The sequence below is a fragment of the Zonotrichia leucophrys genome, chromosome 9 (assembly GCF_028769735.1).
Source record: "Zonotrichia leucophrys gambelii isolate GWCS_2022_RI chromosome 9, RI_Zleu_2.0, whole genome shotgun sequence".
NCBI classification, from domain to species: Eukaryota; Metazoa; Chordata; class Aves; order Passeriformes; family Passerellidae; genus Zonotrichia; species Zonotrichia leucophrys.
The window spans coordinates 10,969,999-10,985,476 of record NC_088179.1 but is presented as its reverse complement, the minus strand read 5'-3'; the positions used below and the strand labels follow the sequence as shown (position 1 = coordinate 10,985,476).

Sequence of the window (15,478 nt, the reverse complement as noted above, 5' to 3'; positions counted from 1 at the left end):
TTTGTTTATTTCCTCTCTATTTCCTAAGCCTTCTCTTTTCAGCTTGGGATATATAGCTAATCATGTCTTATAATAGACATCTGTTATCATTAACTCCTTGGTGTCTGCAGTTCTTCCCTCATGATCTGTCAACAGCCTAGATAATGTAGGGTTTTGTTACAATCTTGTCATTAGAGATTCATCCCCTTTTTTTTCTAAACCCAAATTCTTTATTAAAACATCAAACTAATTTTGATATCTTAGAGTATGATTTCTTAAGCAAGGCTAGCCTGATTTTAATAGAAAATATAACTCCTACATGTTTTCCTGAGTATCTAATACATGAAAATGATTTTCATCTGTCTAGGCTTTAAACAGCCTGAGGTCTTTAATGACACTCATGGGTCCCAAGCACATCAGTTCTGTCAGAGTGAAGATGATGACCACGCTGAGAACAGCTCTGAGATACAAGGATGACTTCCCAGAACTGTGCTGCAGGTGGGCTGATGGTGTACCCAAACAGTGACGTCCCTGCTATTTCTGTCCTTTCATGCACTGTGTTGTTTTGTTCTGGACAGGAATCTAAACCACAGTGCTGAAATAGCTCAAAGTGCTTCTCATGACTCACCTGAAATATTTTCTGCAGAGAAGAATCATTGATTATATTTTTTGTTGCCTTTTCTTGTTTAGAGCCTGGGATTGCTTTGTTCGAAGTCTGGACCATTCCTACCTTGGTTCCTTGCTCAGCCAGGTGATAGTGGTGCTATTGCCCCTCATACATATCCAACCCAAGGAAACCACAGCAATATTCCACTTCCTCATCGTGGAGAACAGGTACTGCACAAGATATTTTCAGTTCTATGGTTTCAATCCTGCAACAGGAATGGGGATAACCCTGAATTCAAGTCATCCAGCACTGAGACCAGAAAACATATTTTTCTCCTAAATAGTTGCTGCTCTATAAAATTGCCCCTTCTCTAAATTGTGTTGAGGTCCTGAAATGTAACAAGCCTCATCTGAAAAGGGGTTTTTATATTGTCCTTATAAATATATATGATGCTGTGGCCAAGTTACAGCCCATTCAGACACTGAACCCTGCCAGGTGTTCTTCAGTGTGTTTATTGTGCTGATATGGAAAATTCCCTCTACAGAATAATGATGATTGCTAACATTTGCTCTAAGCTAAAGAGAAGTGTACAGAATTGGAGATGGGGAGGAAATGAGTTCTTTGTTTTCTTCAGTGATTAGAGGTATAATTATGAAGTGCACAGATTATTATGTTCAGTAAGGTTTCATACATTCCATTCAAATGGTCACACCAACTGAAAATAAAATCAAAGTTTAATACAAAATACTTTAATTCTCATGACTTAACCTTTTTGAAGATAAGATTGAGTCATAATTCTTTTTCATCTTACATTTTGTAACATAAAAGGGTTTTTTTTAGAAATGTTGATACTTAATACCTTGATTACTTTTGATGGGTTTTAATTTTTCTTGCATTGTATCATACCAACAGTTTTCACAATAAAAAGTAGTAATAGGAATAATAAGGCTCTTGTACAAGGCCATAGTAGCAATATTGAAAGAGATTTCTTCATTGCTTTATTTGGATGGTTTTTTAGGAGTGTTTTGGATTCAACTAATGTTTGCTGTATTCTTTGCAATATTTTTTTTATAACCATTAGGGATGCAGTACGAGACTTTCTACATGAAATTTATTTTCTACCTGACCTTCCTGAACTAAAAGAAGTTCAGGTTGTCCTTCAGGAATACAGAAAGGTACAGCTTCTTTTATTTATTTGCTTGGCTTTATTGCATAAAATGAATTCATGACAACTAAGGAAAGCATGTAGAGTGCATTGTTAAGTGGAAATATATTTATCTGCCTATGATACACAAAATTGGTTTTATGTATCACAGGCATAGTTTAAAGCATGGTCTGATTCTGGTTTAGGAATGAAATATGTTCAACATTCCTGTTTCTGTAGCGTCTCCTGAACCCTGACTTTTCTTCTATTTTGTGACAGATTTTAGGATGAGAAGTCAACAGTTTTAGCTATGGCCATATTGTCTTTACAGGGAGCAAAGTTTGTCTCTTCTTAGGAATACCATATGGTTCATATCATTTGCTTGTCCTCAGAATGATTAGGAAATAGATGGGAAGTAGCAATTATTTTTGGGAATAATGCAACAAAAGTAGAAATAATTTAATTCTAGACAGACTTTAAGCAAAGCATTTTCTTATGATTTTATACTTTTATTTACACCAGCATTATATTTACCCAAAAGTAAAATATAGCAGCTTTTTGAGTAAAACATTTTTAAAAATAGGCAAGAAGACAATGGTATATAGATATAGGTGAGAATGTAAACAAAAAGGCAGTTGTTTCCATGTATTCTTGCTTGTGTTCTTTGAGATGCTGTTCAGCCATATTCCTGTATACTTTCAGTCATATTCCTGTTATACTTAACCTGAAGTTGTTATATCCTGCTCAGGAATCCTCCAAGAGCACAGACCTGCAGACAGCCCTGCAGCTGTCCATGAGAGCTATTCAGCACGAGAATGTGGATGTTCGGATTCATGCACTTACCAGCCTGAAAGAAACACTGTATAGAAACCAGGTATAGAAAACCTCCTTCAGCAGAACTAAAAATAAATCACATTAGCATCTGGACCAAAAGTCTGAAACACCCTTGTTGTTACAGGATGTTCACTTGAACTGGGTTATTCTCCTCAGTTCAATAAGCTGTTTCTTCGTATAATGGGGGAAATGGATTCTTTTTCATGACACCTCTGTGTAGGTGGACTTTCAAATACTCAAATCTTTGTGATACTGATTTAGCAAGGCTAGTGTACTTTTTTTTTTTCAGCTCTGAGGAAAGATGTATCTAAGAAGTCCATTTCAGCAATTTGTTATGTGGTCTGATTGTCCACATAACAAATTGCCTTATGTTTAGGGCATGTATGGTTTTTACATCAGAAGCCTCATACATAAAAGTAAGCACGTGTGTGTGTGTATGTGTGTAATACATGAAAGAATTAAGATGTCCTTGGAACACCTTAGACCTCTTTTTTTCTCTTCCTTCTTTGTCTTCCACCCTCAAAAATTTGAATCCATTGATCATATGCAAAGGCATTTTATAGCCATGTACAAGCTGAAGACATTGCTTTACAGTTCTGTGTGGTTATTAGCCCAAAGGGTGAATGTGACCCAATAGAAAAAGTAATAAATCTGTACCCTTAGTAGTTATAAGATTGTGGGACGCTTTTTAGCCAGAAATTTAAAAAAAAAGCCCAGCTAAAAGAACAAACAATCATTGTGTGTACTCCTGGACAACCAATAATTCTTGCAGCTCAGGTCAGCAAAATCCTGTTGTGTCTTGCTGAGTTAGAGGTCTAGCAAAATAATTAAGGCAAATCAAACTTAATTAGTTCCACAGCTTGTGAAACTATTTGCTCTGTTATGTTGGCTGTGGTTTCAGTTATCATTAAGCATAACAACGACAAACATCTTGATTTTTTTCTGTGTTTAGACTAAATGTGAAACTAAGGAATAAAAGCTGGGTCAAAGCAAAAAAAGAAAGGACACCTAATTAAAATGATGGACATTGATCAAAGGACTTGAAACCCTGGGCTTTGTAGGACTTGGGGGTTATGAAATGTCCAAGAAATGGCAAATAATAAGAATAGAAATGGATAGAAATGGCAGGAAACCCAGGAGGTATCACAACAGTTGCATGAGAGAAGTTGGGAGGAAGTACTGGAACACATGAGAAGAGGGATAAGTAAGTGAAAAATACAGATAATGTAGAAAAGAAAAGAGGTACTTGGGAAGACAAAGAAAGAAAATTAAGTTAGTAGAGAGGTGCATGATAATGGAAAACAATATTGGCCATGGCAGCATTATTAACTGAGGCCCAAATTCCTCACGCATTTTTTTAGTCCTTCCTAGGGTGAGGAGCAGATGAGTGCAATTGGACTGTAGTTACAACCTCAACTCATGGCTAAATGAAATTGGAAGTGAGTTACAGGTTGAAGATTTCTGAGATGATTTACAAATATGGTTGTAGAATGGCTCATCTTTATTATTCATCTTCCCAGGAAAAGCTGATCAAGTATGTGACAGACAGTGAAACCGTGGAGCCAGTCATCTCCCAGCTGGTGACAGTGCTTCTCATCGGCTGCCAGGATGCAAATTCCCAGGCACGACTGCTCTGTGGAGAATGTTTGGGTGAACTGGGAGCCATAGATCCTGGCAGGCTTGATTTTTCAACAAGTGAAACTCAAGGAAAACACTTCACTTTTGTGGTAAGAAGCATTGCAGTGGTGTTTTGTTTAGCATTAGGAGTCTTCCAAAAGTCCTTGGGAGGAGGGAACCTCTTATCTCTAGGCCCTTTGAAAATCTGGACTTGCTGTCTCCCCTAAAACAGTTTGGAGTTGCACTTCCAAGTGGTTATTTAGAGATACAGCTATTACTCTGTTTTAGTAAAACTGGCATTCTGTTTGTGATTAAGGCTGGAGTGGAAGATCCAAATTTTGCCTATGGATTGTTAATGGAACTGACCAGAGCTTTCCTTGCTTATGCTGACAATGTTCGTGCTCAGGATTCTGCAGCATATGCAATTCAGGTAAGATCTGTGCTTAGATCCTACTTTTATTTCACAGGTTATGTTCTGTAACATTGAACTATGCAATACAATTTTTCTTTTTTAAGTATTTGAAACTTCATCCTGTAACAGGTTTAAATTAGAAAGTACACTTAGTATTCTGGGTTAGTCCTCAGATAAGATAGATGAGTTTGTTTTTGTGTCACAATATTATAGGAGACATCGGATGTTTTAGAGGTAACTGGCAGTCCATACACAGGGATTAAGGACTAATCCTGAGAGTGGCTTAGAATTAGTTCAGGTTGCATAGGCAGAAATGAAAAGCAGACTGTTTCTTAGGAATACTCTGGTTCTGCTTACACTTTTAAGAAGCAAGTGAAAAGGAACCTACCCTTGTTTTCAGGCTCTAGTCTTTTGTGCTGGTTTTATTTAGCGGATGGAGGTTTTTGCTTTTTCATTCTTGCTGGTTATGATGTTTAATATCTTTGTGAAAACTTCAGGATAGTTCTTTAGTCCAGGAGAAAATAGGTGGCCCTATGTAGTCAGCAGGATAAGAGTTTTATTAGCATATGCACAAGATTGTGCACTTCCTGCACAAGGAGGAATCAGACTAAATTCTAGTCCTGGTTTATTGGCAGATGTGAAGAATACAAGATAATGTGGTCCAGACACCAACTGGAGAATCTAGGGAATCCATAGTTGAAATCAAAACTTGCCTAGTAACAGAGGATTAACAGTGTTGGATCACAGTTTTGCGGTTATGATTTCTGAATTAAACATTCCATAACTTCTCTCTCATTACTTATCACAGACTCATTTAGGTTGGAAAGATCATATCATATACATGGGGTTTTGTACTGTGGTCATGAAAATCCTCAGTGCTAACTTGGTGATGCAAACCATCTTTTTCAGGAGTTACTGTCCATCTATGACTGTAGAGAGACCAACACTGACTGCCCTGGCTCCAGGCTTTGGAGGAGATTTCCTGAGCATGTGCAGGAGATCTTGGAACCTCACTTAAACACAAGGTATATGACAGCTAAAGGAATGGCTTTTCTTAACATCTGTTGGGTTTTTTCTCCAGGATAGTGTTAACCATATATGGTTTTGTGACTCTCACTCTTCATGTATGAGTGACTCTCACTCTTTTGTGTATGTATATACACAAAATTGGAATAAGGTCTTTCTACTAAAAGCTGAATTATTACTTACTTGAATGTAGTTCTCTCTAAATCAAACAAGCAAAACTTGGAGCTCATACTTTGCCCATGTTTGCCTGTTTGTCCTTAGAGCATTGACTTATATGATGTTTTGAAGCTTTTGCTTTTCTTTCCCTTCTACTCAAATCTACTAGCATCCTATTAGTCCTACCTTCTACAGAAGTAGGAGGAGCTCACTGAGTTTTAATTGGACTTTTTCTTCACATTCATTTTGTTGAAGTAATGATAAACTTCAAATTACGTTGCTGTCTTAACTAGAAATAATCAATGTTTCTCTTCTATTTCCTCATGAAGACAGTCATGCTCACCTATGATAAGCTTTACCTTTTTAGAAAACAGACTTTTTGGCCTTTCTCATCTTTCATGTATGCTCTGGGTTTTTCCTGTCAAGAACACTGTACTCAGATGTTTATCAAACTTCATTTCTTAAAACTGATTGCGAATAGCACTTTAAAATATATTTGCAAACAACCTATCAAGTTATGAGAATTTTTATTTCATATTTAATTTTAAGGAGCTCTAGAATAAAAGATGTTGACTACTGAAAGTGGGGGTTTTAATTCTACTTTTAAAGAGTCAGAAGACAGGACTTAATCTTGCTCCAGTGAGGGAATTTCATAACTAACAATGTGATATTGTTTACTGTATTACATGAAAAGTTAGTTTTATTAAATGAATATTTCAAAATTACAGGTACAAGAGTTATCAGAAGGCTGTAAACTGGTCTAAGGTGAAGAAGCCAATTTACTTAAGCAAATTAGGTGATAATTTTGCAGAATGGTCAGCAACTTGGGCAGGTTATCTTATAACAAAGGTAAGGAAAGAAATCTTTCTGTAAGGCTCTTTGCAAGACAGTTCTTGAACTTCATTTCAGTTTCTGCAGGTCAGGGGTGGATGGGAGAATATGGGTGCTGGCTGCAGGCCTCTTACAAGACTTTCCTGCTTCTCCAGCAGGGTACTGCACTCCCCCTTTCCCCAGCAGTGGTCCTGGCAAGGCTGCACAGGCAGTGGCAAAGCTAAAATCAAGGAAACTTGTCTTTGACCAGACACTCTTGTGAAACTGAGGGCACTGACAAATGCTTGTGAGAAGTTTCTGAAATACTTCTGGATTTATCTTCTCAGTTTTGGAAAGATTTCCCTGTAGCTCCACAGTGTTAGCACATAAAATGTACTTGTATCTTCTTTTTCTTTTCCCTTTCCAATATCTAAGTGACCCACTGAAAATGTCACTTCCAAATCAGCCACTCTAAGAAGTGAATTGAATTACAATAGCTCAGTAACTGCAATGTCCTCTTTCAGACAGAGTAGAATTGAATGTCTTCATAATATCCTACTTTCTGCAGGCTTTTAATTGCAGAAGAGAGGCTGAGTGTAGTGACAGACTCTCAGCCTTAAGGTTTTTTCTATGGCCAGTGCAAGTTCTCAATGGTGTAAAACACATGGAGAAGTGGAAATTTAAGCAGTGCTTGCCTGTCTTTGTGCTGTCAGCAGTTGCTACATGTAATAGCAGCTGCCATCTGGTATCCCTGTTGCAGATTTAAGTCTGATGAAACTTCTGTAGGAGATAGATATCTTAAAATTATTTAATGGACTGGAATTTGTGTTCATCAACCAAAGGAAACCTATTGATTGTTCATGTATTTGCACTGTCGTAATGATGCTTTTCCTGGAAATAATATTTTTTTCTATAGGTGCGACATGATCTTGCCAGAAAAGTCTTTGATTGCTGCAGCATTATGATGAAAAATGACTACAAAGTGACAATTTATCTCCTTCCACACATCCTTGTCTATGTTTTGTTGGGATGCAGTCAAGAGGATCAACAAGAGGTGAGATGTGTAAGATGGTAGTGTTTTTCACAGGAGTGGTCAGGAGCTGTTCTTCATGAGAGCTGCTCAGTTCTGTAGGCCTACATGAATAAATTGTTCAGGTGTTAAACTCCTTTTTGTGTTTTAATAATAGAAATAATAATAATAATATTCTGACAGGGTTTTGAATATCCTCATACAAGTTTGTGTTGGAACTGCTTTTCGGCAGATTTCCATCAGTTGGGCCTGGGATGAGATGTTATGTGTTCGATCATGACTGCAGTAACATCAGCAGCTGGAGTGGTACAGAGAGGAAGTGTGCAACACAAACAGCCAGTAAACTGAACTTTTATAATGCCAAGAATTCACACTCATAATTTTTTCCTCTCCTTTGCATACAATTATAGTTTCAGTGGATAAACTATTCAGCTGCCACATTCTTGGGGAGCAGGATCTGTAGATGTGCTGTAGCAAAGCTGGGGTGGAGGAGAAGTCATCCTGCTTCCCTTCAGTTTGCTTGAGCTGTCAGGGCATGTGTCCAAGTGCTGCCATTTTTACTGGGAGCAGCACAGGTATGTACAGAGAGATGCAAGTCTGCAAGGACTCTTTGTAAGCATGTCCTGGGTGAAATGAAGGGATTAGAAGATACTGAAAAGTATAACTTACATTCCATTAATTTGAAATTTCACAGCTAAAATATTTGTGTTTAAATATTGTGGGTGTGTAGAGGCGTGTGATGATTTTTCCTCTGTGAGCATCTGTTATTTATGTTAACTCATATTTTATGGACTAAAACAAACAGAAACAGATATTTTGTCAGGGCATTTATTTAAACAGAAGCAAAAAAGTAGATCTGTAATCTTGTAACTAGTAGATAACTTTATTCTTACCAAATTTTCAAGTATTGTATTTGTAGAAGAGATGCAGTAGCATTTGTTGTGTCTTGAAACCTCAAGACTTTCTCCCTGTCTAGAATCCCTTGGCAACAGCTGCTGCTTGGTTTGCCATTTCTTTGCCATTTCACTTGTGTCGTTTGCCTTTGTGTAGGTTTACATGGAGATCATGGCTGTTCTGACACACGATGACCAGTCCAGCAGGAGGCTCGAGGACAGCGCGTCTGACCTGAGCCAGCTGAGCACACAGACCGTGTTCTCCATGCTGGACCATCTCACTCAGTGGGCCAGACATAAGTTTCAAACACTCATTGCTGAGAAAAATGCTGGCAAGTCTAGCAAAGACAGAAGTGATCTAAAAAGTGAGGGCTTATTTTATTTAAAATGGCATTAACATTATTTAAAGAAGTATTTTATTTATGTTTGCAGCTTCACATTGTGACCATTTACAAATGCTGCATTAATATAATATGTAATCTCTTTTATGATTTCTTAATGTTATAGTGTGATTTCCACCCCTTCTACCCCAAATAAATTGTTCTGAATGTCTGTTGCAAGAAATACAGATTTAAAATTTGGAAATAAAATGTGAAGTTTTTGACAGTTTTCTAAACATTCTGTTTAACTGAATATAATATTATATTATGTATGTAATATTACATATATAATGTTCTGTACTGTCTTGCAAGATGCAGAAAGTTCACCAGAATTGTTTTAAATGAATTCTTATTGGCAGAAGAGAAAGCAGTGTTCTTTAATTAGTACAATTATCTCACTAAATTGTTAAATGAGTTAATTGAATTTTGATGCATAAGATAATTCTTATAAATAAAACCTCAGTTGACAAACTTTTTAATATGTCTTTTTTTCAACAGCATCAAGTGAGGACTATGGAGAATATCAAAATGTGACACGTTTTCTAGACCTCATTCCCCAGGACACACTGGCTGTAGCCTCCTTTCGTTCCAAGGCTTACACCAGGGCTGTGATGCACTTTGAATCATTTATAACAGAGAAGAAACAAAATATTCAGGAACATCTTGGATTTCTTCAGGTTCTGAAGTTCTTTTTGGTTTATGTTTTTTATTTTACGATGGGTAAATAAAGCTGGGTGAAATTCTTCTTTTTGATGGGAAGAAGAAAAGATTTATTTGTGCACTTGTTAAACACAAGTGTTTAGTCATCTGTGTTTCAGCAATATTTACTATGTTCTCTTGCTTGGCATGCTTCTTATAGGAAAAGGAATGAATAGCTTTCTATTATATAATAAAAGATTGTAAATTCCTGAAAATAATTAAATGTGGGTTTGTTGATAGGATAGCATTTATTGCTTTGAAGTTGGCTCTGTGTCTTTTGCCAGAAAATACAGCCAACTATAATAACAAAAAAAAGTGCCAAGTACATTGGAAGAAATTCCAAGTGGCTTATTCTAAAGTAGAAAAAGAGCCAATGCTAAAGGTATTGCAAATTATAGAAATTATTTTTAAGAAGTATTTTAACCTGTGGGATGATCCTGTTTGTGGTTCCCTATGGTTTATATTTGTCAGTGACACTTCAAATTTGAAAAAAACTTAGTATGTTGCTTTTTCACCAAAAGTAATTATCTTTTTGCTATCATGTAATAATAGGATATTTATTTTACTCTTTATACAGATGGTTTCAGGTAAGTTCATGTGGTAATCTATCAATAGCATGAGATCATAAATACTACTGTATACTAAGGAGAACTAGGGCTCAACTTTGGAAGGAGCCTGGCAAAAAACTGACATCTTCAATAAAAATTGATTGCCAGTGAGTCCTACAGAGTAGTGTGTGCCCCATGTTTAAGGAGTTCTGTGATTCTGCAGGTTATCTAGGAAATAGCTGAGTGTTTTTAATGGCCACATGCCATTCTGTTTGTGTACAGAAATTGTATGCAGCCATGCACGAGCCAGATGGAGTGGCTGGGGTGAGCGCCATTCGGAAGGCAGAGCCATCTCTCAAAGAACAAATCCTGGAGCATGAAAGTATTGGCTTGTTGAGAGATGCAACAGCCTGCTATGATAGGGCTATCCAACTGGAACCTGATCAGGTAAATAAAAACCTTATTTCTCTTTTTTATTAAATATCATTATTATTTTTAATCTTTCTAGCTCACAGATGACCAAGGAAAAAAAACTTCTTCAGAATATTTAAGTAACATAGGAATCTAAGTGTTTATGGTGCCAGTTGCCAAATAATTATTGCTGTTGGAAGTGGCTTATGAGCTGAGACAAATCTCTTACTGGATTTTTTGAATGTTCATTTATCTTACAGTGCAATTAGTTATGCCTTTTAATATTTTAAAAAGCACCCAAATGAGCATTTTTCTTCCTTCAGATTGCCATGAGTTTAATTAATGTGTATGTAGGGTTTTCATTTGTTGTTTTGGTTTTTTTCCTCTTTCTAGATCATTCACTATCATGGTGCAGTGAAGTCTATGTTAGGCCTTGGTCAGTTATCTGCTGTAATAACTCAGGTCAATGGAGTGCTTGCAAACAGGTACTGTAAGCATCTAATACACACTTCATTTGAATAATATGAAGCTCTGGTATCAATCTCTGCCTCAGTAGCCATTTCTGCTCATTATCAAATATTTGAGGCTTATTAAACATAATTGAATTAGCAGTGTGAAGCTGGAAAACTTTGAGGGCTTTATATATAAATTATTTATTTCAAGAAGTCCAGAAATTTTCATAGTTCTTGTCTGTTCTGTGAGCAGTGTTGGTATGTGCTTTAATTTCTTAGACAGGATTTTTGCACTGTTTCCCATGTCACTGATTCCATTGGTATTCTGTAGTCTGTTTGGTGGATAGATTAAAAGCTGGTAGTTTTTGATGTACCACAGAAGTGAAATACACTCTTTGGAGCTTGCATTTGTGGGATCATGTTGTACAGATCTTATGTGTTATCAGTGCATGTCCTTTGGTTTTACTGACTTTCTTTAGAAGCAAGCTTATCTTGCTTCTTTTCAAGTAAGAGAAGTTTTATGTAAAGAACACTTGCTAATGTAATGTAGGATTAACATACTGAGAGGAGACAGCACAAAATTGTATTGCCTTTGTTTTCTTTAATAGGTCTGAATGGATTTCAGAGTTGAACACTTACAGAGTGGAAGCAGCCTGGAAACTATCACAATGGGATTTACTGGAAAATTATTTGGCTTCAGGTAACTTATCATTACATAAAACTATTCATACTTCATTGCCTTTCTGAACAATTGTATGTTTTAGTTTAATCATCTTGAATCAAGGGGCATTTGGTTTGGATTTCACTGGTAGGAGGGTTGGTTCTGACTGTGTTCTGGATTTTGTGACTGAATTTGATTGTAACCTGTGCAGTTTTTAAGCAGAAGTTTTGAGTGACTTTTTTTGAGTCTATCTGGCTGGGTGGATTGTGGAGTTGAATTATACAGTGTTAATAACCTGCAATTACTTCTGAGAAAAATTTATTTTTTCAGTAGCATGTTAAGACAAATTAGCATGTCAGGTTAAGCTGCTTAAAGAAGCAGAATCTTCTATTTCTCCCCAAAGATGTGAAGTCAACTACTTGGAGTGTCAGACTGGGACACTTGTTGTTATCAGCCAAGAAGAAAAATGAAGCAGCTTTTTATGAGACGCTCAAGGTTGTTCGAGCAGAGCAGATTGTGCCCCTCTCAGCAGCAAGCTTTGAAAGAGGATCCTATCAGCGAGGATATGAACACATTATCAGGTTTCTCATTTTCATGACACTATTTTTAAATTCACAAACCATGTAATCAAGTATGCAGCAGCGAGAATTTTGCATTTCTACAGTAAATGGTACATTTTTTGTCACCTTTACTTTTATATTTATCCAACGGAAAACCTTTGATTAATTAGGAATTTATATTTATCCTCCATGAAAAACATTCCCCATAAAACTATTTGGTATGGTCTTTCCAAATCAGCTAGCAAAGCAAATGTAAACATCAGGTAATAAAAACCAGCAATTTAATTCCATGCTTGGAGTAGTATAAATAGGCCAGTAACTCCCTTAACTTAAGAGCATTGCTTTTGATCTCTATGGAGGCTGAAAAGCACTCCCTTTTATTATCAAGGAAGAGCAGTAAGAATTATACCACATCCCTTTTCTTTTCTCCTTTTTCTTTATTATTAAACTTTTAATTTGGCTGCAGTAGACTAAAAAGTGAGTAGCCTTTTTGAAAAAAAGACTTAATACTTCCTCTGCACTGTAAATGCATTCTTATGGCAAGATATTGGCTGAAGCCAGTTGCAGTGCATGTTTTAGTTACTTCTTAATTCTCTTTTCTGTTGGTAATTTCTGCAGTGTTGTTTGGGAAATTAAGTTTGGGGATTGAGAAAGAAGTGTTTCAAAGTAGTTTCCTTCAGCCACTGATCCAGGCTACCTGGGAGCCTTTCAAGGATCACTTTTTCTCTGTCAGATGTACCCACTAGATTTGTAGCCACTTCTCTCTGCCAGTGAGAACTGGGGCATTTACAACCACTCAGCTTTCCATCTTTACAGAGACAGATATTCACAGTAATGATATTTTTAAATAAATGGAATAACTTCACTTTAAGTAAAAGTATATTGCTTTTAAAATGGGATGTATTGAAAATGTTATATTTTCTGAAGAATTGTTGCTGAAGGTAATAGAAATATTCTTTCTAAAGATTGACTTCATCTCTGGGTGACCTGCACTGTTTCTCTGTGCAGCAGCTTGACAAAGGAATATCCTGGATTTTGTGTGCTTGCTTTTGCTGCGTTTTTGCTTTTCAGAATAAATCCTACTGGGTGACATTATTTACAGGATCAAATTTTAGAAAGAAAATTGCAAAAACGTTGTAAGATTTGCATGTATCTCAAACAGCAACCAGTTCTCACCAATTTCTTGCCTTTATTTTGCTAACACAGGTTGCATATGCTGTGTGAGCTGGAACACAGTATTGGGCCAATGTTTCAGCAAGCAGATGGTGACCACAGCAGAGATTCCCTGAACTGGTGTGCTCGGATTGAAATGACCCAAAACTCTTACAGAGCAAAAGAACCCATTTTAGCACTGAGAAGGGCTTTGCTTAGTCTCAGTAAAAGGTGAGGACATGACTGTTTCTTGTCTGTGTTGTATGCTCAGTTATATTCTGGGTTTTCATATATGTGTTAGAAGAGAGACAATAAAACTCAGGGAATTTGTTCTAGACAAAAGCAGTCCTCCAATATTATGTACCTTCAAAATAAGGAGGAGAAGCAGTGTCTAAAGGCAAGAGAAGCAAGAAACAGGGAGAAAGTATATCTATTTCTAGGCCTAAATGGAAAAAAAAGGTGAAACAAATGTATTAAAATAGTTTTAAATTATCATTATGTAGCATATAATTTCATGAGAAATTTGTGTTTCAACACATTGATTTTTACTTCAGATTTTAAAGTAGCATTCAAAATGGAAATGTTTTATTTTTTGCAAAAATGTCCCTGCAGCCAGGATTACAGTGAGCTTGTTGGACAATGTTGGCTCCAGAGTGCCAGAGTTGCAAGGAAAGCTGGGCATCACCAGACTGCCTATAATGCTCTGCTCAATGCTGGGGAATCAACGCTCTCAGAGCTTTATGTAGAAAGAGCAAAGTGGCTCTGGTCCAAGGTAAGGTAAACAAAAATGGAATTTAGTTTTCTACCTGCAAGAAAATAATATTTTTAATTTTCTTCAAGAAAAAAAGGCACACAATCAGCATGTGTAAAACAAGATATGTCAGCTGGGACTGTCAGCACATTGCAGCTGATATCCAGGTGCTGGTCAGCCCTGTTCTGTATCCACTGACCTTCCTGGCACCCTTGGATAACACTGGTGGATTACCTGGCAAATTTACATTCTTTTAATAGTACACCTCTTCTTAATTTGCATCCTTTTAACTAAAAGCAGCAAGTAGGCAGCAAACACGATAGAAATAATTGTGTTACACCTAAAGGCACAACAATGCTGAGATAACATGGAATACAGGAAGCATTTGAAGTTAGTAATATTCAGTTACCACAGCCAGAATGGCCTAGAAGCCATTTGGGGACACAGCTTTGCCTTAAAGCAACTCTTAGAGGGAAGTTTTGCATCTCTCTTATTTAAAGTATATGAAATGTTTTCTGTCTTTCCCATAGGGTGAAGTTCATGAAGCACTAATTGTCCTCCAGAAGGGAGTTGAGTTGTGCTTCCCTGAAAATAAAGCACCCTGCAGTAGCAAAAATCAGCTCATCCATGGTCGGGCAATGCTGCTGGTGGGCAGATTTATGGAAGAAACTGCTAACTTTGAAAGCAATGCAGTCATGAAAAAGTATAAGGTAATCTAGAATACTGCTGTTAACAAGGCAGGAGCTTTGAATGATAATGTATTCTTTAAGTAAGCTGCTGTTCTGCTCCTCAGTGTCAACCAAGTGTAACATAGATGGGATTTTTAAACAGTGCATCCATTGTAGGAGGGAAGCAATTCTTCTTGTTAAGATTTACCTGTCTTAACCAGGTTAAATGTAACACATGAGTACAGGGAAGACTACAGTTCATATAATTTTTTTAAATAAACAAGTTACAGAAGTATGGCTTTTTTCTCACGCTTGCACAGATTAGAATTCCTCACTAAAATGGACTACTCCAAACTCTCAGAGTTGACTTGGTGATCCATTGCACTACTCTTCAGTGTTATTTCTCTCTCTGGTAGTGACTTGTAAGTGTGATTTAAATGTGCTTCCAGTCTCTGAAGAACTAGGAAAAGGGACAACTGGTATGACCTTTTAAACATCACAGCACTGCATGCTTCATCTTGTGATACCTGTGAAACACTTGGTGGCATTGATTATTATTGCCTTCTAAAACAGTAGGAGCTGCAGATGTTTATGCTTCCTTAAAAGCAGCATGTCTCCTCTCCAAGTTTTGGTATTTGATACTGCTAAGAGTTACTGCTGTCTTACTAGATAACATACTTTTGTAAAA

At 36.8% G+C, this 15,478-nt stretch overlaps 1 protein-coding gene across 3 annotated transcripts in view; it reads left to right on the top strand.

The window, feature by feature from the left end:
- ATR (ATR serine/threonine kinase) overlaps positions 1-15,478 on the top strand; it is a 39,969-nt gene that overhangs the window by 13,796 nt on the left and 10,695 nt on the right. For all 3 annotated transcript variants that reach the window (XM_064720742.1, XM_064720741.1, XM_064720743.1), the window contains 18 exons: positions 347-477; positions 670-813; positions 1,668-1,761; positions 2,479-2,604; positions 4,085-4,291; positions 4,498-4,611; positions 5,503-5,618; positions 6,504-6,624; positions 7,502-7,639; positions 8,666-8,873; positions 9,387-9,565; positions 10,418-10,582; positions 10,940-11,031; positions 11,607-11,698; positions 12,063-12,240; positions 13,426-13,602; positions 13,984-14,143; positions 14,653-14,832. In XM_064720742.1, the coding sequence (XP_064576812.1) occupies positions 347-477; positions 670-813; positions 1,668-1,761; positions 2,479-2,604; positions 4,085-4,291; positions 4,498-4,611; positions 5,503-5,618; positions 6,504-6,624; positions 7,502-7,639; positions 8,666-8,873; positions 9,387-9,565; positions 10,418-10,582; positions 10,940-11,031; positions 11,607-11,698; positions 12,063-12,240; positions 13,426-13,602; positions 13,984-14,143; positions 14,653-14,832 (2,622 nt within the window). The remainder of the gene's footprint in view (positions 1-346; positions 478-669; positions 814-1,667; positions 1,762-2,478; positions 2,605-4,084; positions 4,292-4,497; positions 4,612-5,502; positions 5,619-6,503; positions 6,625-7,501; positions 7,640-8,665; positions 8,874-9,386; positions 9,566-10,417; positions 10,583-10,939; positions 11,032-11,606; positions 11,699-12,062; positions 12,241-13,425; positions 13,603-13,983; positions 14,144-14,652; positions 14,833-15,478) is intronic.